The sequence below is a fragment of the Rhinolophus ferrumequinum genome, chromosome 4, assembly GCF_004115265.2.
Source record: "Rhinolophus ferrumequinum isolate MPI-CBG mRhiFer1 chromosome 4, mRhiFer1_v1.p, whole genome shotgun sequence".
Lineage (NCBI taxonomy): Eukaryota > Metazoa > Chordata > Mammalia > Chiroptera > Rhinolophidae > Rhinolophus > Rhinolophus ferrumequinum.
Window position 1 is genome coordinate 73,186,899 of NC_046287.1, and position 22,240 is coordinate 73,209,138.

Below are 22,240 nucleotides of genomic sequence, written 5' to 3' on the forward strand. Positions count from 1 at the left end.
TTAAATCTGTTATAACACAGAGGACTTAAAACTGATAAAATACATTTCAAAACTTTTTAAAATGAAAAGTGCACTGGGTAAGGGTATGTATGAACAGCAAAATCCAAAATGGTCATTCAGAGTTAGAGGAGAGGATTGCTAACCTAGGAAGAAGGTGTAGCAAGAGCAAAATGTATAACTTAGCTGGTCAGTAGTTAAGGTGGAGTAAAACATTAGGTGAGTTGATGTGACAGAATTTTTAAGGCAGCTGAATGTAAGGTCAAAGCGTGAATGCTGCAGTCAATGAAACCTAGGATGGGAGACTCAATGAAGAGAAAGACTATGAACCAGGTTTCAGGTGCGTCCAGGACACTGATGAAGAACAATGCAGAATTGTAATGATAATGGATGTGGATGGTATGTGCTTCAAGGACGAAGTTAATGGGTAGGGATAATGAGGAGTTTCAAAACTGGTACTTGGGGCCATGGTATATGATTCTCCAACTCTGGGGGCACTGGAATGAGAGCTGAATTCAGCTTGGGATAAATCAGGAAGGGCATTTTCATGGGAGAATCAAGAGGAATTTGTTTATTGGAAATTTTTGTTTTCCCTTCTGCTAGATGCTTAAGTCTTTGCCTATTTCTCTACGTTGTGAAAGAACACACAGGGGTGGAATGTAGTTATGGCAGTAAAAGGAATGTGGATAAAGAAAAGTTGGTAATCATGGGTGCAGAGTGGGAAGAGGTTAAAGAGGCAGTGATGGGATGTATAGAAGGCCTTCTAGAGAGGATTTTTGGGCTAAAAATGAAGAACAAGGAAACACTCAAGAAGGTTCTGTTTCTGTAGGCAATTGGGGAAATTATTTTCCTAAACAACAATAGAAAGGGATACATTCAATCAATTCCTGCTGCTGTGCTTTAAAGCTGATGTAAACTAGGATTTATGGGCTAAGGAACTGTAGAACACCTAGGTTGGTCTGAGGCCTACTGGTGATTTCCAAACAAGTCACCTCACTTTAGAAAGCCATTTTACATACACAGGTAGCATCAGACTGAATGAGTGCTGGTGGTTGACTAAATAGTATCTTTGAATTCTCCTAAAACCTAGGTATATCCCTGGTTTTTGTTCTGTTTTTGTTTTTGTTTTTCTAGTATCAATAAAAAAGATAAAAGAAAAAAAATGCTGCCTTGGGGGAATATATTTAGCAACAAGATAAGAAATTAGGGATTAATAATGATACAAGTATAAGGGCTAATAAAGAAAAAGAATAAGACATTAGACGTTTAAAGCATTGGCATTTATTATCCTTTTTTCTTTCTATGTGATTCGCTGCGGCTGTACATTTTCTGTGTACCTGTCAGGTGACAGGGAACTAAGGTTAGAAGTTATGAGTTGATTCCTTACTTTGGAGTCTTACTTATAATTAACTTTCCACTTTTCTAAAGGAATAAAGAGCTGAGCTTTGTTTACTTTGTTCTCTTCCTTACATTCCACTTAGTATCTGAGGACCAGAAATAGGAAACTGCGTGACGGAAAAATAAACTCTAACAAGTAGTGCTATACCCCGGTTCTCTACTAGGAACACTCAGAACAGGATTGCAAAACCTTTTTAGATTTGTAATATGCTGTGAGAAAAACACCTGCAGATTTTAATTTGTAAGTCCTTGCTATACGCTCTGAAAATGTTCTTTATGAAATACAAAGGCAGGGTTGAAGCACGAGGCTTAATGGAAAGAACACATATTGTTTGTCCATCATAGAAAATAAACCTCAGTAATATTTAAGACAAGTACCCTAGTGGCGTAAAATTAAACAGAGCTATACTAAATGGTGCCACAGATTTTCCTGGGGTATAGTATACAGAAATGTCAAATGTCAAAAAGCAAAACACGCCTTAACACCATTAAGTTCCCTTTATTAAATATGAACTTTTTAAAACATTTTGAACTAATAGGTAGATGAGGAAAGAGGAAATAAATGTATTGAATTATTCTTTTTTATTTGTTTCTAATCTTTTCATTAAATGAAATGGATTTCAGTATGTGCGAGCCAGAAAAAAATGTTAGTGGAGTTTACCTGCATTAACCCCTCAGGCTAATGTTATTATGACAATAGCATAAAAGAACAATATCATGAAAAGAAAGTCATTTTTGATTTCTCATCCCAGTTATGAAAACTATCACGTCATAACAACTTGGTTAATAAAATATGATATTAAGCTAGCATATTTTATTAGGGTCTTCTGTGTCATGAGTTTAGAATAACTGAGTTGAATGTATTTCCTACAGTGAGTTGAAGCCATGTACTGTACTGATTAGTGTCCACACGAGGGCTGACCCAGAAACTCCATAGTATTTGTGTGGGTGCTGGGTTATCTGGTTTGCTGAGTCCATTTTAGGATTCAGGCCTATTTTAAGATGTATGGATGTCTCCATTTATTTTAATGATTTATTAACTTTTTTGTGTAGGATGTTAGAATTTTCTATCTGTGTCTAGGAAAGCCCAGGCAGGGCCTTAATTTGGGGAAGAGAGAGTGAGGAACTAATGTAAGAGTTTGAGCGAGTCATGGTGGAGTGGCTTGTGCTACACTAACCTCACACACAAAAAATTAAACTTTGGACAAAATAGTAAAAATTATCTAAAGGTAAGGGAGAGTGACCAAAAGCATGCAGAAACTTGAGAGGAGTTACTCTAATAAGAAGGGAATCATATTTTTAACTCTTTCAACTTAGAACAGGCCGCAGAAAGTACCACAAAGAGTAATTAAAACTCATATATAAAACCTTAAGTTTTACTAGTTGAGGAAATCAGAGGACAGAGTTCAGAGTGACCAAAGAATCTGGAAAGTGAGGAAATCCTGGAAAGGGGAGAGCCAGAAGGAGCCACACTGCCCAAATCTCACTAATCTCTGCCCTACTTGAAGCAACCCAGCTGAAACAAAAAACTGAATAGAGATTTCAGCTACCGAAAGGGGAGATAGAATCCGCAGGTTGAGATCAAGCAAGTTAACTGCCTATTATACCAATAAACAATGCAGAGGAACAAAACAGAATCCAGTTTCTACAATGTCTTATTCACAATGTCCAGAATACAATCTAATTATATCAGACATAGGAAGAAACATGCTCAAAAGAAAAGGCAATCAGTGGAGACCGACTCCCAGGTGACCAGATGGTGAAATCAGTGGACAAAGATTTTTAAGGTAGTTCTTATCTCTGCTCCCGAACAAAAATCCCCTTCTCCCCCTCACAAACCCTCTTAATGAATGGGTAGGAAGTTTCAGCAGGGAAAAGGAAACTGTAACAATAATAGGATTAAATGGATTCTAGAAGGGAAAAACAGTATCTGAAATTAAAAACTCACCAGATGGGTTTAGCAGCAGTTTAGAGATGGTAAAAATGGGTCAATAAACTTGAAAATAGAAAAACTGAAATCATCTAATCGAAAATGTGAGCAGTCGAAACTGGGTGTGGGGTTTTTTCTTTGGTTAGTGCTTTTATTGTCTAAAACTTTAAAAAAATTGAATTATAGTTGACATACAATATATTAGTTTCAGGTGTGCAGCATAGTGATTCGATATTTTCATACATTACATAATAATCATCTTAAGTCTAGTTGCCATCTGTCACCATACGGTTATTAGTGTTACTGACTGTAATCTCCATGCTGTACATTACATCCCCGTGACTTATTTGTAACTGGAAGTTTGTACCTCTTAGTACTTTTCACCTATTTCACCTGTACTCCCTCCTCCTTCCCTCTGGCAACCAGCAGTTTGTTCTCTGTACCTATGAGTGTTTGTTTTGTTTTTCAGATACCACATATAAGTGAAATCATATATTTGTCTTTCTCTATATAACCTACTTTTAGACAAGGTTACTAGACTGGTATTTCAGGCAAATGCTTGGCCAGATTTCAATAGCACTTTAAACAAAATGCCTAATGATATCCTTATATGTAAGATAAAAAAATGTAAACCAGATGACAATTTTTAGATGCATTCGGTCTGGACCTCTGCCACTCTCCCTGACTGACTTTAGTGCTGTAATGGGGGTTTGTATGACGTGCAATGATAGAAACAGGGAAGGAACACTTAACTGTCATCTGTGATTTTTTAAAAATTCATTTGTTGTCCTCCTTCACTAGAGTATAAACTCCCAGGCAGACAATATGCATTATCAATGAGGGCAGACAATGCCTATTGCCAGCAAGTAGTTGTGCTCTCCGGAATAGGGCCAGGAACTGGGGGAACCTGAATGAGCATGGTGACGAGGAATCCAGGACTGCACCATGTTCAGAAATTCAGGCAGACAGAATGTTTGTTCCAGGGAAATGGGTCAGCAGCAGATGATCTCAGGTACCAAGCTAGTGTTGGAGGCAAACTTCCATCTCGAGGGTAGTGTTGCTTAAAGTGTGGTTCAGATCACTTGCTTCAGACGTACCTGGAATGCTTGTTAAAATGTCCATTTTGGGGCTCAATCCTAGACTTGCTAAGCCTGCATCTCTAGGGATGGGTCTTGGAAATCTATAGGTACCCTAAGTGATTCTTATATATATAAATTGGAACTTCCATTTATTTTTAGGGGTTGAGGATCTGGCAAAAGCAAAGAATAGACTAAGTCCTAGGGCAGGTTTTACATCCTTGGCAATACTGGCATTTCGGACTGGGTAATTCTTTGGTGTGAGGAGCTGCTGTCCTGTGCATAGTAGGATTTTAGCAGCACCCCTAGTCTCTTAACTCTCTAGTTGTTAATAGTACCTCCTCCCCCAGTTGTGACAACCAAAAATGTCTTGACATTGTGAAATGTCCCCTGGGAAGCAAAGTAGCACCTGATTGAGAACCACTGCTTTGGAGAATCATAGTAATCATGTTGGCGATCTAAGAATCAGAAACAAAGGACACAGAGGGGGAATATCCAGCTGTTAGCACTAGAGTTCTGAGTTAGAGTTAGATCTAGAGAAAGAGCTCTTTTCTAAGGTAGCTTAGCTACCTTGCCGTGGAGGGGCCATGTACCTCTAGAGTTGGTGACAAGATAAAATATAAAGGCCAAGAACTAGACATGGTCCGACAGCTTAGGCCAGGTCTCAATCCCAACTATGCATTGGAATCAACATGGAACTGAAAGAACATCCAGATTCCTCAGCTAACCTAAGTCCTTTTGAAGCAGATTTCCAGTGTAATCCAGGCATCTTATATACAGCCTGGACTCTGAAACACTCACAGGGTTAGATGACATCTGAAATACCGTGTTCAGAACTCAGAAAGAGACAGGCTGGGAATTAAATTGGCTCAGCATGGCAGACCTCAGCAATACTTATTATCTGAACCTCTTCAATAGCTCCCACCCCATCGCACAAGCGAGGGTGAAAGCATTAGGTAATGTCCATTGTGGGTAAACTGTCCTAAGGAGATTTCCCCAATTTTACTCTAATCCTCTGTTCTGAGCCTACTTGCTCTTTTGTGGTGTTTCTTGTTCCCACTCCACTGCCTAATTTATGCCTGATTTCTTCCCCTCTGCTCAGAGCCCTTGTTCTGATGTGTGCTTGGCTTATGTGTGGTTTGGGTAATATTTAAGAGGCAGAATCCAAGCCTTGCTGACTGATTGGATTGGGAGTTTCTAACTTCCTTTTAAAGGTATTGATTCAGCATCTGTTGTATCCAATAATGTAAAGTAAGACTGTAAAGCAGTGAGATAGATTCCACAAGCTGCACAAGAAATATCAGTTGCATAGAGTAGCACCTCATGTTTATGACAGGAAATCCAGAAAAAACAACTCTGGAACTTTAAGTGTGTACTCTTTCATTTTCATGTGAATCACTGCAGTTAACTAAAAAGTACATCCATGCAGAACTTTGACTGAACTTGATTAATCTTGGTTAAACTAGCTACTAGTTTAGCAGTAATTCCTTAACAGCCCAAGAACTCTGCAAAAACATTTTCACGGATTATTTTATTCAGAAAAAAAAACAACAACAAAAGGAGAAGACAAACAAAAATCTTGGTCATTTGCAGTATCTATCAGCTTTCAATTTGGCTCTCCTGTTTAAACAAAGACAAATAATAAAAATTAATCTACGTAAAACATGCTGTATGTAGTCAATTGCTACTAAATATAAGCTCATGCTTACAAACTTCTCAATTTTGATTTTATTACTGTAAAATTTATAGTAAAATATTTTAATTAAAATTTTCCTTTTCAATTTTATGTTTCATACTAAATGGATTATATTCTTATGAAAGTCTTTTCCTAATCTTTAACAAATGTTGTCTAAGCAACATTTTTCAATCCATAATAGCAATTTTAATTACCTCTGAATTTAAGCATGCCCCAAACTATTTAACAGGGTGGCAATGTTGTATTTTCGTAAGTGATAAGTTACCGGACATAGATCTTATTCTATTTCTTTTGAGTTCATAACCTAACTATTTTTATATCTTCTTGATTTTTTAGAACTAGATACTACATGCTAATTTGCTGAAGTGGAAAAAATTTTTAACATCATTTACTGATGTCAGGTAACAACTCGATCAACTAGTTAACAGGAAATATATGACAAAGCATTGTCTTTGTCAAGTCATGTAAAGAAATGTTTTAAAGGACTAATTTTGCAACACAGGACTTGAGTGAGTGGCAGGAGATTACCAAATTCTCTTTCAGTCTGGCGCTTATAATATTTGATTTATATTTGTAAGCTCACAGCTAAACCTCTCTACCTATTTTTTTATGTTGTAAATCTAAGACATGACTTACCTAATTAAGAACAGTAATAAATAAATATTAACAACATATTATGGTAAATATCCTTCACTCTTCTGAATTCAACTTAATAAAAGTGCTTCAATTTATTTAACTTTATACTAATTTTAAAACTATTTTTATCTAATTTTTAGGAAGCGGTACTATAATAGAATCTAATGAATTCTGAAATTAGGCAAGCTACTTCTTTCTAGATTTGTTCTATCAGTTATAAAAAGATGATGGTAAATAAAGTTATGAAGTAGTTTCAGTTAAACCTGAATTTCTTACAACAAAATATATAGGCACTTGGAATCTGGCTATTTTTAGACATTCTTTCTTGGTGATCTTTTCCCAGACTTACAATGTGCTTTTTAGGTAAAATTACCATTCTTAACTAGAAAGACTAAAATCTGAGAACTATAGTAATCCAAAAAGAACACTGGTTTTATATATGCCACTTCTATTGGCTACTGAACACAGCTGGAAATAAGTAAAAATACACCTACCTGTCCAGAAGTGTTTCATGCAAAAATCCATCTTTCCGGGCCTTTTTAAGAATTTTACTGTCTTCTTTGCTTATTTTAAGTTTGTGGTCTTGGAAGCTCTGAAATTTCTTTCTGTTAAGAAAACGTCCTTCTTGAAAAATATCTCAAACTTTGATTATACATGATTACTAAATGACCTTAAAATTTTAAAAACGTTTTTCATTTAAAAAAAAATCTAAGTGTATTGCTTTAAAAACATAGTTTCTCAACTACAAAGATGACCTTAGTGTCCCACCATCAAGAGAAGTTGTTTGGGTATCTGTACAAAGCCTCATTTCTGTTTTCTTTTTTCTTTTTTAAAGAAACAGAAATATTTAATAGTGGGCAGCATAATCCACACAGCAGAGGATAAATAATTGATTAAATTATTCGAGTAAAATAGGAAATATTCAACTAATTAAACTTTTAGGACATCTTGGTTTTTAAATACATGTCAATGAGATATACAAAATGTCACGAAAGCTGAGTCATGTTCAAATACTAGATGTATTCGTTTTCTTAATTTTCTCTCCTTCCCAAAGGTAACATTCTGCTTATATTCAAGATTCATCACTGTATCTTCCTCCCCAAAGAAACCAAGCCTCACTTACCAGGGAACGTTAACTAGAGTCCCCTATGTTCTGGCCATGGAACACTATTTGGTTGGCAGGAGGTACTGACAAGTTACAGCCCTTCTATTAATTAATAGGGAGAATAGATGAACCCAAGTGACTAGCTTTGGAAGCTGGCAGGACAATTTGGAAAACTGAAGGCTTGAGAAAAGAAAAGTATTTAGCTCAGTGCTTTATCTTAGCATCTACATTATGCTGCCTCATCCCATCTTTCAGGTATTTTAGGCACTTCGAGAAGTACTTCACGGTCAAAACTGTAGGTCTAAAAGGAAAAGAATACGTACACATAATTGATTTCACACTGTTTAACATTTCCTTTGTCTTCTTCTGGAATATCATCTTTTTTCTTAGTTTCTCTTTCAGCACAGGACCTAATCTGGATATTGCAGAGGAGAACACAACAAGTTACACATTCATCTTCCTCCTTCCCCACTTTACTTACTACCTAAGAACATTCTAGGTGATTTCTTATGCAAAAGAAGAAGACAACTGACTTGTTTAGCAATTAGATTGAGTAAAAGGTTCTAGATACGTGGTTTTATTTATATATGTGTAATTTGCAGAAATAATTGCTACTGTATGTTTTTCTAGAGCCCTTGCATCAGAAACACTAAAGAAAAAATTATTTGAGAAACATTTTACAGTTCAGATTCCTGTTGAGCAATCAGGAAATAATTTAACTAATAAATTTGGCCTCAAAGTAAGTACAGTAGGACCAAATTATCCGTGGTAGATAGTGTTTATTTTATAACACTGAAAGTTTAAGACAGTAGCTATTTTATTTTGTACAGGATACTACCAAATATATTAAAACTTTTAGCATAACACAGTTTCTTTTTACCTAATTGGAATCTCTCACTTTTAAATCCTCCTTATAGTCCCATAAGTTTTGACTGATACTTACTATCGTATGCCATAAATTAACAGATACAGACATAGCAATTAGGGGCAAAAAAGGGGACAGTATTCAGGGCCGTGAAACTGGCAGTTTGCACCTCAAAGGATGCTCATCTCCAAAGTGATGTCTGTGGCTCAAAGTGCAATCCCAGACTGCTTAGAAAGTGGTGACCAATAATACATGTGCCAATGATGCATGTGGCAGTTTTGGTCAGAGGGGACCTAGAAGACCTGGGAAATTCCTGGCCAGGGCCTGTGACACAACACTACTTTCAACAAGAGGAAGTGTGTTCTAAGTAGTAGTTAAGGCCAGACAGTGAGGATGGATGGCTGGCACAAACCAGCAGAGCCTGCTTTGTAAAAGGAAGGTGGAAAGAGTCCTGGACTATCATGGCTCAGAGCTTCCAGGAACTTGACTAACCAAACAGACCCAGGGAAATTTGGCAGGTACTTCATATAAAAATGGTTTTAATTAATGATAAATACAGCATAGTGGTTTTCCCCCCCATAGAAGTGCAAAGTGCTGCACGTATATTTGCATCGTCTGTAGTAATCATACTTTTATAATGTGATCCAGATGAAAAATAATTTAAACATGATACAATAAATTAAATGTAAATAAAATTTAAAACAGGTAAGTCAGAAATCCATCAGCACTTTTTTAATGACCTGTTTCCTGAGAAGCAGTGAGGTATGGAATATCAGAGTAGTTTCTAGAGTCAGTTGGGCCTGGGTACACATCCTGTCTTTACTATATCTACCTGTGTGACTTTCATGAAATGATCGATCGAAACAGGTGCGGATATAAGGAGGGTAAAAGGCTGTCTCCTCGTCTGTAAAGTTTGATAATAAAAGCTATCTCATAGGAACATTATGAAGATTAAAGAAGGCAGTGTGTGTGTCCCATAAAGCAGAGTGCGGGGGAGCTACTAGCTTTAGTTTTGTTTATGTACTAGAAAAATATTATGACTAAAGTTTTTCAAAATATAACACGAATATCTAAGTTTTAGATGAAAATTATTTGGTGGAGCAAATGGAGAAAATTATAGATATACTGAAATTTCCCATTTTTGTGCTGTCTAGAATGGTATTTATTTCTCCATCAGTGAGAACTCCAAATGATGAAATGAAGAGTTACTGGTATTATCATTCTTGTTTAAAAAGATTACTGATATTTTGCCAGGTACAAAGAACATTAAAAGACTAAAACTGACTATTATGAAAATTAAGAACATTTAAAAAGTAAAATCAAAATATGGCATAGAACATAAAGCATGTATAGATACTTGATAAATGCTTTTAAATTATGTTGGTAGTAGAAAAAACTGCAACATGGATTTTTATGCTCTTTTTATACTTTATATAAGTGGCGGATTAAGGCCACTTTAGAAAAGGCATTGCCCCTCCCTGATCCCATTTCTTTGAGCCTTCCTCTCTGGCCCGCCCTAAAGCATTACACACAATAAATTTGGATCAGACTAGCTGGAACCTGTGACTACCCAGCAAAGCCATATTAGCCAAGGTTCAGAATGCTCAGCAGTGGAATGGAATGCCAAGAAAAACAGTGCATTAAGGAGGCAGTAATTATTAAGCCTTAAAGGCATTCGTCAAATTCCAGTTAAGAAAACTACCTGATTTACCTGTTTTGCAGTTTTATTTAGAAATTTACCTTGATATGAAGATATCTGTACAACGTTTATAATAAAGTAAAACAAAGAATAGGATTGGGGAATTTAGCCTGGAAGAAGGAACTTTTATTTCCAGCTTAGTGACTGATATCAAATTATAAACAATTTGTTTCATGTGCTTCATGTTTCTCATGTAAAAAAGACTTTTACTTATTCATTAAAAGATCCAGAATCTGAAGGCTAAAGCTCTGAAAGTGCTGTGACTTTTATACTTTATACAGTGACTAGCAACATAGATGCTCAGGTATTAAACAAACTCAAAACAACCTAGTAACCTTCTCACACATGCTGGTAGGAGTATGTATAAGTTAGTACAACCACTATTGAGGGCAGTATCTAACAAAATTATAAATGCTTATACCCCTTGACCCTGTAATTCTGCTTCTGGGAATTTATCCTCAGATATACTGCACACCTACAAAATGGTGCATATTCAAAGTTATGTGCTGCAGCATTGTTTGTAATAGCAAAAGACTGGAAATAAACTAAATTTCCATTTATAAAGAACCTATTAAATAAATTATGGTATGTCCCTAAAATGGAATATTACATAGCTGTTAAAAAAGGAGAGAGAGAGAAAACTTTCTACATAATGATAAGGGAAAATCTTCAAGATACAACGTTAAGGAAAAAAAAAATCAATGTCTAAAAGAGTGTGTAAAGGAAGCTAACTTTATTGTAAACAAGTAGAAAATTACAAATATATTTATATTTTTACACAGAAACTCTAGAAGGGTGTGGAAGGATGGGAAACATGTTTATATATGCACATATTTAAAAATTTTTGAACCATGTGACTGTATCATCTATTTAAAAAATTAAATTTTAAAATGAAGACAAGGAAAAAAACAGAAAATATAGGCCTAAAAAGCATGTGGAACTATTCAGAAAAAGATACTAATACATGGAGATTATAGCAAGGTAGCTCGCAGATATAGTAATTTCTCTACCACATGGCACAAATAAGCCATCAGTTTTAGAATTTATAATTAAAAATAAGGCTTATTTGGAGCATAATATAAAAAGTGATGAAATAAATCTTTAATAGTAAATGACCATTCAAACATTTTACAGAGATGTAGTCACGTCATATGTGTGACATGTATTAGTCTATAGAAAAAAGTTATAATTACCTTTATCATTTCTTCTTCTCCTGCTGTTTTACTTTTTGCTTCTATATCGCCTGCTTCATTGCATCTAATAAAGCAGCTATTTGAGGCCAATAAAGCCATTTTCCCCTAAATAAAATAAAAGAACAGCAAAACATAGTTATGAGAATACCTACAAAAGAATTCTTATGTCTTGAGACTAAATTAATTTTTTCCCATGAGAAAAGAATAAATCAGAATAAATCAGAAAAAAGAATATGGAGAAAACCTGGAAAATAAAAACATATAAAAGAAAACTAAAATCACCTATAATCTTATTTCTCAAAGATAACCACAATAAGTATTTTCAGTATATTCTATTAGGAGTAAATTCTAACTAGATGAAATAAAATAGTTTCCTTTGGTCAAAAAAAGGATTTATTGAGGCTATTAACTAATTTAGTTCAGTTTGAAAAAAAATTCACTCTGAAGACAATTAAAAATATAATGCACAATAATTCATACAAGTATATTTAAAATAAGTAAAATTTTTCTTCATAATTAGACAATATAAGAATATATCATATAAAAACTAGCCTTTGGTGCCTTTGAATTTACTGCTTAAAACTTTAAGAATCAATATCTGAGGGACTTTTGTGTGTGGAAATATTCATATTATTTTTAGTTGTTTAATGCTCAATGTATTATACTGATTCTGATAAATAAAACTTTGAAAACTAATTTTCTTGTGTATCTAAACCTAGATTATAAATTTAATTTCCTTACAAATAAAAGGTTTAATTATAACTTGTATATGTTGTTTCTTTTGGGAAACTTTTAATACCTTAAACATCAGACAAAATATTCACAAATACAATAATTACAAAATGTGTTAAAAACCTTATATCTGATCCAGTTACAAAAGTGCTTATAACATGGATCGGATTTAATTTCTTATTCAAGGTGGCAAGGGCTGTGTTTTCTGATCTGAATGACTCTGGGTGAGCATGGATATGGCTATACAGTCCAAGATGATTTAACCCGGTGCTGTTGATCTTTCAGCTGAGTCACTTTTTGCAGTGAAGTTTACTTGTCACATCAAGGACCTTTGTCTCTCTTTCATTTAAATTTAAAATTTTAAAACGTGTCTTCCCCAAAAATAAAGTGAAATGAAGTTCCTTAAAGTTCTGTATGAATGGCAGTTCCTGACTCCTCAACCTGACCTTATGATATATTGGCCTTTTGTGTTGATACGGTTTTCATGATAAATATATCATTAATGTAGTAGGATCATTTACCAGGGGTTGCAATCTATTAGTGGTTCATGAAATCGATTTAGTGGGTCCTGACCAGAATTCGGGGGGGAGGGAAAAGAGTAAAAGAGATAAGATAGAATAGACTATATCAGAGTGCAAAATATGTACATAAGTATTGTACAATTCTTACTTCATTTATACATTATGTGCGTACTGGGCTGCAATATAAAAATATTTTTCTTACTGGATTGGAGTAGTTAGTGACTGCAGATTTTGTTCTAGGGGATGAGGGAACAAATCTAAGTAATAACCTCTTTTGAGGGGTGACTGGCTAATTGGATCCTATTTTGAATTCGTTATTGTCTATTAGCACCGGTGCTACCCAACTACCAAACTCCTCCTCTTCCACTTGATGCACTCTAGTCTTCCTGTTCTTGATATAGGATCTACCTTTTAGGAGTTTAGCTCTCGTGTATTTTTGTTCAATCGTTACTGCTTACACAAACTGAAAAAGGAACTTACGTATTCTGAATAAACAGACATAAGACTTAAACAAAATATCAATATATTGCAAATTGCGTATTTACTAAAATTAATAAAAATTAATATATCTTCCTTCTTTTGTATTAAAACTATGTTTTGTACACTATTTGCTTTTCTCTGTGAGCTTCATTATGAACTCAAAAATGTTTAGACTAAATTAATTTCAATGAACTATTATCACTATTTTATTTTATGCACTGTCACAACTTGGCCGATGGCCGTCCCCTTAAACTTGTTCCATTGTCCTCTTACCATAGTCCCTAATGTTTTTGAAAGCATCCTTAATTTCTGCTAAGAAGATGTTCCTGAACTATCCTATTTTCCTTGCCCCAAGATGTAAAATTGATCACCCTCTGAGGAGTCCTGGTTCTTTAATGAAAAATAAGAGCCCCAAATCTAGGCACCAAGAGTGTACAGAAATGACAATGGGCAAAAGTACTAGTGCTATTTTTGTTGCAGTATTTTTTGAGATATTTTTAAGGTTATGAGTTCATAATTGTTTTTTCCAATTTCATGCATTATATTATTGCACTCTGCTTTTTTTGGTTTTTTAGAATGTATGCTCTCGTTGACTGTTAAAAACTTTCTCTTACCTTGACAAGAAACTTTTATAAACAATAATAGCACTTACATCTTGAAAGACTGGTTCCCATTGTTCTCTTGGTCCAATTGCATCTGAACGCCCAACAACAAGTCCATCTGAATTGATACCAAGGTATTTTCCATAGCCAGATTTCAGGGCAATTCTTCAGGTTAATAAAATAGATAAATGTTAAAAACTGAGAGGAATTAAATATGGATCATACAAATAGTATGTGTGTGTATTAAAAATTCAGACTAGCCATAATCCAAATGTTCAAAAGCCACATGTGGCTAGTGGCTATCATATTGGACAGTGTAATTCAATATATATAACTTGATATTCTGCTTTCTAGTATATGCATTATATCTTAGCAATTTTTTTCTAAATTCATTATTCTTCAAATATACTACTTTTAATAGATATATAATGTTCTATTATAGATGTATTAAAACTTATTTTTTTTGCTATTTTACATAGTGCTGCTGTTACCTTTTCTGTACATAAAATTGCTGATTTATCCTTAGAAGAGTCCTATTAGGGAAATTATTGGATCAAAACGCATCAACTTTAAAGCTTCTATTATATACTGCTATACTGCTTTCCAGAAAACATTTGTGTCAACTTCATTCTTACCTCAAATTAGGAGAGTATCTTTTTTACCACGGATCTGTTAACATTATGGTTTTTAAATAAAATTAGAAAATCTGATATGGGAAAAATGGTATCCTATTTAGTTTGTTTTTTAATTATTTTGAGTGACATTTGTACTTCTTTTTAGTTTTTAAATTATCTTTTTCTCCATTTTTCTACCGGGGGCTTACTGTTTTTCTTAGTGTTACATATGAATCCTGTATATACATAGGGAGAGCAAAAACTCACTGCCTGAAAATTTTCGCTGAAAATATTTTCCTTATTTGACTATTTATTTTGTTTATATTTTTTGTTTTCAACTGTAAAGAAGTTTGTATTTATTGGTATGTCTTCTTCTGCCTTTGTCCTTTAAAAGTCATTCACCATACTTACTGGCCATTCAAAGAAAGTATAGAAATAATCTCTACTGAGGCTTTCTAAAGAAAAAAATATGATTTCTAATGTTTTAGCTTACCAATTCCCTGTGATGCCAGGACTTGACTTTATACTCATTTATAGGCTAATGATAATATGAGTTATTATCATGTTGATGTTGCTAATTACTAAAGCACTGAAATTCAATTTCTGTATCTACTACCCAAAGTATCATTCTGTGCCTTTGCACTGAGAATAAAAAAGCTCAGCTTATAAAATGACTGTAATCATAGTGAATAAATTCTTTTGGTCTTTATGACTATGTGACACTCTGGGGGGGGGGGGGAGTTTCAACAATATTCCTTTTTTTAATAATCCTGTTTGTCCCTTGACTTCTGACCAGTGAATTTATATATCATAGCAATACCAGACAGTTTTATGTTTGTTTTCTACACATCTTTCTAATCTATATCTTATTTGCTCTGTGACATTATTAATCTTCATTTTTTCCAGCATAGTAATATCTATTGCTAGGAATCAATGTACACTTTTATCTGGGGCTTTAATTCTCTTATAAAGACATACTTATTGCAAATGTAATTTAATAATGCCTAAATATCTACTGGATATATAAATAATGTTTTATTTTTAAAATGTCACAAAATACACTTTTCAAAAAAATTGTTTTTTAAATCAAAATTACTCTGTGAGCTTATGTTAGCTAGACATTGGAATTTTTAATGAATGAAATTAAAGAGATAAAAGATTATTAATTGTAAGTTCAACTCAGGCTTACCTGGAATCAGATAATTTGACAGCTGTAAACTGCTCTGGAGGACTCGGGCCCTCATCAACTACAGGAGAAAAAATATTTTGAAATAAATCTGACATTTGTTATAAATAATTATGTAAAGATACTCTTTAGCTATTAAAGAGTTTTATTTTTTAAAAAATAAGTCTTTTGAAATTAAATATAAATACAATTATAGTATTAATATTATCAAGATATTAATAATGTTGATAATATTAATACTTCTTGAAAATATTAATACTTCTATAACTACAGTGTTAGTTTTACTCAATAAGATAGGTTAGTATGGTACTTATTTAGTCGCTTCCAAGGTGTTTTTGTGTGTGTCCGTTTTAAAATGCAGTCAGTATGTAGACAAATAAGCACTTAATATTGTTAAAAAAACTAATGCTTTAATTTATTCAAATGATGGCCATTCAGACCAAAATATACAGCTCTTTATCTTCTTATTACTTCGTATCTCATTAATGCTTTCTCTAATGGGCTAAAAGGGAATAAGAAAACTTTAAATTGTTACCCATGCTCCGGGTTAGTTTTGGCAAAAAGTCTGAATAAAGGAATTCAAATCTTTGACTCAGCCAGGTTTTTTCTTTGCACATATTATCTGAATTATCATGAAGGGAAAAAAGTGGAGGAGTCAAATGCAATGGATCCATTCCTTTGGAATATACTTGAGATTAGTTAGAATTTGGCCTAAGTGAACAAATTTAGTAAGATATATACTTTAAGTGACTTTTTCCCTTCCATCATTTCTATCAGATACAAACCTTCTTTATGTGGTGCTCCTAGTGTAAAAAGTCCATTGTCAAGTGCATGTATGTAGGTTCCTTTATCCATTTCAATTGCTATGGTTCCTGAAATTTCACCAAAATTTGTAACTGTCCACCAGATTCCTAAAAAAGAGAATTAGTATTTAAAATGTATGTTTTAGATTTGACACAAGATTCTTGTTGCTGTTATTGTTATAACTTACTTTCTAAAATCTTTTTTATTTTTCAGTTGTAAGAAGTAATACCAAGATCTCGTATACCCCTTACTTTCTCTCAATGATAACATCTTACATGACTTTGATGTTCACAGTATAATATCATAATCAGGATAGACATTGATACAATCCATTAAATTAATAACATCTCAGGCTAAAGGTCAATATACAGAAATCAATTGTGTATCTATAAATTAACAGCAAATAATTCAAAAATAAAAATTTTAAATTCTATTTACAGTAGTGTAAAATTAAAAAAATACTTAAGAATTTAAAAAATATATGGAAGACCGCTACACTAAAAATAGCAAATTACTGAGGCTCAATGTTGTTAAGATGTCAATTTTCCCCAGATTCAATACAATTCTTCTAGAAAACTCAATAGGCTTTACTGTAGAAAGTGAAAAACTGATTACAAATTTGTATGGAAATATAATCTACAATAGTCAAAACAATCCTGAAAAAGAAGTATAAATTTGGAGGATTCACACCATCTGATTTCCAGACTTTATTAAGTGACAGTAATCAAGACAAATATATCAATAGAACAACAGACACACCAATGGAACAGAGTCTAGAAATACACCAACACATACGTATAAAGTCAATTATTTTTTGACAAAGAAACCAAAACAGTTTAATGGGGAAGAGGAAAGTCTATTCAACAGGCATGCTGGAGCAACAAATATGAAAAAAAAAGAAAAGAACCCCAACCCCTACCTCACACCATACCAAAAATTAATGTGAGATGAGTCACAGATTTCATGTAAAAACCAAAACTATGAAGCCTTTAAAAGAAAATGTTGAGAACATCTATGTGACCTTGGGGCAAGCAACGATTTCTTAGAATGGAGAAATAAGTTGGTAGCCATAATAGGAAGAAAAGAATCACAAAAATTAAAAACTTCTTTATAAACAGTAAAAACTTCTGCTTATTAAAAAAAAAAAAAATCCCCAAAACAAAACAAAACAAAACCCACCATTAAGAAAATGAAAAGTCAAACCCCAGACTGAGAGAAAAGACTGATAACAGAATTTTAATACTTTCTTGGTGGGAGTGTAAAATGGTACAATCACTTTAGAAAATCTTTGGCAGTTTTTCATATAGGTGTATATTCACCTATCGTTTGACACAGAAATTCTACACCTAGATATCTACCCAAGATATTTACCCTAATTTTAGAATTGTTGATTTGCTATTTCAAAAATATGTAAGATTCTTCTAGAATATTAGCTTTATACAATTTCATATAAAATATAAAGGAGACATAATTTATGAAGTTTAAAAAATGTAACGTGCCAAGTTTTAAGAGAAATAATTGCTTTAAAGCATAGGTGTGGAAAGGATAGGACTAAATGGAAAAGAGGCTGTTTAAGTATGTTTAAATCAGTTTATTTCTGGTGCCCTTTACAGGCTACATTGATTTTCTTCTGTTTAAAATTTTCACTCATTTCATAGTATACAAAATAATTATTTTTACTGTGATTATTTCTTTTCGGGATATACAAATCACTGGCTTCTACAATTAAAATGCATACACATTGAAAGAAAATACAGTAGGTCCTCAAATAATGTTGTTTGTTTATAAGGCTGGTGAGAAAACAAAACTGATTCCTGGCCAGGGCCACACTGTCTGTGGGATCTGCATGTTCTCCCCATGTCTACATGGATCTTCTCCAGATACTCCAGTTTCCTCCCATATCCCAAAGATACGCACATTAGGTGAACTGGTGTGTCTACCTTGACCCCATATGATTGAGCGTGGGTGTGGGTGTGGGTGTGAGTGCCCCTGCAATGGAAAGCTGTCCTGTCCAGGGGTGGAAAATAAATATCTTACTGGTTTTTATTAATCTTTCTTAAACGTATGTGTAGCTCACATTTTTTTCAATGTTTAATATTACAAGTGTTTGGTGTCTTCATTTAGAAGTTTGGTGATGTTTTTCTGCCCAGAAATATGCTGTTGGTCTTCACTCTTGTTTATATCAATTAACCTAAGGTGAAATTGGTTTCTTTATACTGTATGTCCTTTTGCTTAAAGTTGTAGTTTCCAAGAAACTATCGATACGGATAAGTGAGGATTTACTGTAATTTGTAAAATATATTTGGTTAAATAACATTTACCTATATCAGGCCTTTAAAATTATATATTAGACTCTCTGGGCTATTAAGTAGTCTAATGGCACCTGTTAAATCAGAGCTGTTTCCTCTCTTGTGTGTTTTGTTCTCATAATAAACAAAAGGCATCAAGGACATCCACTGCATTAGAGAATGGAAGAAATCTTCAACTGTACATAATACTTGAGCACTCTAAGACAAATATGAATAGGACATAAATTCCTTCTATTTTCTTTTAATTACTTATGTCGAACTAGGAAAATATTCTTCAAGGGATCTCAAACAATGTTAACTTTTCTCAGAATAAAGTATAGAAAACTGACTCACCAACAATATCAAGTTGGGTTTCTTCATCATCTTCTCTTTTTCTCTTCTTCTCTTTGCTCTTTTTCTTCTTACTACGGGAGATAATTTATATAGATGAGTTTAGATATGTTGATTTGCATATTAAATATCACAAGATGGAATCTTGGCAGAATCTTTTAAGGTGTACGTTGATTTTCAAATTACTGAGTTCTAATGATTTACATTGATATACCTCTTACTTTAACATTGAGAAGTCCTTTCTGATCCTGTACATATTACATTATAGTTAATTAAGAGAACAGATTCTGGAGCCAGCCTGCCTCATTTTAAATCCTGATTCTGTCACTTCTTAGGTCTGTGATTTACTTAAGCTGTCAGTCAGTTTCCCTACTTGTAAAATGAGGATAATTTTTTTTTTAACTTTTATTTATTCTAAGTTGTTTTTCCAGGACTGATCAGCTCCCAGTCAAGTAGTTGTTTCAATCTAGTTGTGGAGGGCACATGTGGGGATTGAAACGGCAACCTTGTTGTTAAGAGCACCATGCTCTAACCAACTGAGCTAACCGTCCACCACGAGGAGGATAATTTAACGCAACTCTTAAAGTCACTGTGAGGATTAAGAGTTAGTATGTACCTTCATACATTGCTGGTGCAGCCGCTTTGGAAAATAGCTTGGGATTCCTCAAAAAGTTAAAGCCAGAGTTACTGTATGACCTAACAGTTCTACTCCTAGGTATATAACCAAGAGAAATGAAAATATATTTCCACACAGAAACTTGTAGAAGAATATATATAGGGGCATTATTCAAAATAGCCCAAAAGTGGAAAAACCCAAAGCTCTATCAACTGATGAATGGATAAACAAAATGAGTTATATCCATACAGTGGAATATTATTCAGCATAAAAGGAATGCTACAACATAGAGCAACCTTGAGAATGTTATGCTAAGAAGCCAGATACAAAAGGCCACATATTGTATGATCCCATTTATATGACATATTCAGAATAGGCAAATACACAGAAACAGAAGGCAGAATAGTGATTGCCAGGGATTAGGGGTAAGAGAATAGCAGGAGTGACTGCTTAATGGGTAAGGCATTTCCTTCTGAGGTGTTGAAAATGTTCAGCAACTAGATAGTGGTAACCTTGTGAATATACTGAAAAACACTGAATTGTACTTTAAAAGGTTGAATTTTATGATATCTGAATTATATCTCAAGAATAAAAAAATCCCAGGAGAGATTTAAAAAGTTAATATACGAAGTGCTTAGAGCAGTTCGTGGCACGTAAAAGTGCTATATATGTATATATATGATCAAGTTATAACTACAAGAAGATACACTTATTTGCATTTTCATCATAAAGTACCTTTTCAGAAGCTGAATCTTCCCTCCCGCCAGCAAAATTCATACAGTAAGTTTCAGACTTATTCAGCATAAATTTCTCATGATGCCAGATCCTTAAGCAGAGTTCTGAAGGGCTTCAGCTTGCTCCTTGACACTTTTCCCTCTCAACTATAAGCAGCAAAAACTCTTAGTTTATCACTGAGACCAGGAAGTAATGCTCAACATTTGTAAGATCACCCCTTAGCAAATCTAATTACAAAGAGGTGGAGATAAGAGTGGGCAAATATCTTTTCCTTAAAAAATCTAACAATCATTATTTACTGCACACGTTAATTCATTTAATCCTCATAATAATCCTTTTAGAGTATCATTAATCCCTCTTAATAAATGAGTAAATGGAAGCTCAAAGATATTAACGAATTTGCCAAATCACAAAATTAGTAACTGGTGGAGTCCAGATTCGAGCCCAAATACCTATCAAAATCCACATCTGCATAATGCATTACAAATTAATCAATAATTATTTTAGGGGGGAAGGAGACAATGGTGAAAATAAGTATCCTTAATAAAGGAACTTATTGTTATGACCTACGTCATCAGACGAATGCAGACCCACAAGAAGGTTGGGGTGGGGGGCGCTCACCAGAGGAGCCAAATTTGTGGCTCCTGGGCTATTGGTCTCGCTCTCCTGCCTCCTCCATTTTCGGGGCGCGACAGCTAGGACTCGTCTCTGCGGCCTGTCTCTCCAGCTCTGTACAGGGGCTGGGGCTGAGCCGCCGCCGCCGCATCTGTCCACCCGGGACAGGAAGCCAAGCCCAAGGCTGGGGGACCACATGACAGCTAAGGCTGCGGTGAGGCTCACGGGGGTGTCGGAGGGCGGAGGCTTGTCAGAAAAGAGGGGAAGACTTTTCCGCACAAACTTCTGGCCTTACCTCTTAGCCTTGGTTCCCTTGAGCACGAGTTTGGTGGACTTCACATAGGAGTATTCGGCCATGATTCTGGTGACACTTCTGTACAAAGAGATGCGAGCTGGCTCAGGATAAAATACCTCGACTGGGGCACGAAGGGCGAGGGAGGCAGGCAAGTGGAGACGGAGCGCGGACTCCCTGAAGGCGAACGCAACAGCAGCAGGGGAAGTGCCTTTCCGTAAGCCCTGGTCTTCCCCCGAAGGTTGAGTCCCAGATGAAGACTCCCACTTCCTGTTTACTGTCCGGGGCTACGGCAGCGGCAAAGGGCCGAAACAGTCACGTTCACTGCTCTGTCGTGAGAATTCCTGAATGTTAAGGAGACGCGCCCTCTGCTGATCGTAGCGGGTCTAACACCCGTGGGTGGCGTCTCAAGGCACTGTTGAGATCGATCGCCTCCTGCCAGATCCCGGGAAGAGGTGACAGTTTGATCAGCCAGAGGGTGAAATGACTCAATCAACTCTCCCTGTGCTTCAAGCAGCGGACTGGGCCTGACTGCCCGGCGCGGCCGAGTCCATTATCTGGCCTTGGACGGCTTTACAAGCCATTTCAATTCCATAAACGTTTATTGTAATGTTTTAATTAGGGAGACGTGGGTGATGTACTACAGGAAACAATTAGGGAATAAAGTAAAAAATAATTAAGTGTCAAAATTTGGGCGGCAGATTTCACAAGGTACTGTAGAAATTTGGGTGGAGGTGGGGTGGGAAGTTGAAATTGAAAACTAATGTAATCAGAGGAGTCTTTCTGTATAAGGTGGATCTTGAGAGAGG

At 34.8% G+C, this 22,240-nt stretch overlaps 1 protein-coding gene across 1 annotated transcript; it reads right to left on the reverse strand.

The window, feature by feature from the left end:
* Positions 1 to 5,925: 5,925 nt before the first annotated feature.
* Positions 5,926 to 21,719, reverse strand: FRG1 (FSHD region gene 1). The gene is made up of 9 exons (XM_033103720.1): positions 21,435 to 21,719; positions 19,177 to 19,247; positions 16,516 to 16,641; positions 15,734 to 15,791; positions 13,981 to 14,095; positions 11,596 to 11,700; positions 8,162 to 8,253; positions 7,228 to 7,338; positions 5,926 to 6,021 (listed from the first exon to the last, which is right to left on the reverse strand). Exons 1-9 carry the CDS (start codon positions 21,494 to 21,496, stop codon positions 5,985 to 5,987), a joined length of 777 nt encoding a protein of 258 aa, XP_032959611.1. The 5' UTR covers positions 21,497 to 21,719; the 3' UTR covers positions 5,926 to 5,984.
* Between the last annotated feature and the right edge of the window lie 521 nt (positions 21,720 to 22,240).

Excerpts from the sequence above, each read along its gene's own strand:
- FRG1 (XM_033103720.1), bottom strand. The coding sequence starts at position 21,496 with ATGGCCGAATACTCCTATGTGAAGTCCACCAAACTCGTGCTCAAGGGA. Across the intron at positions 15,792-16,515 it reads AGGAGCACCACATAAAGAAG|TTGATGAGGGCCCGAGTCCT; the intron begins GTTTGTATCTGA and ends TTTCTCCTGTAG. Across the intron at positions 6,022-7,227 it reads CATGAAACACTTCTGGACAG|GAGAGCCAAATTGAAAGCTG; the intron begins GTAGGTGTATTT and ends TTGTTTAAACAG.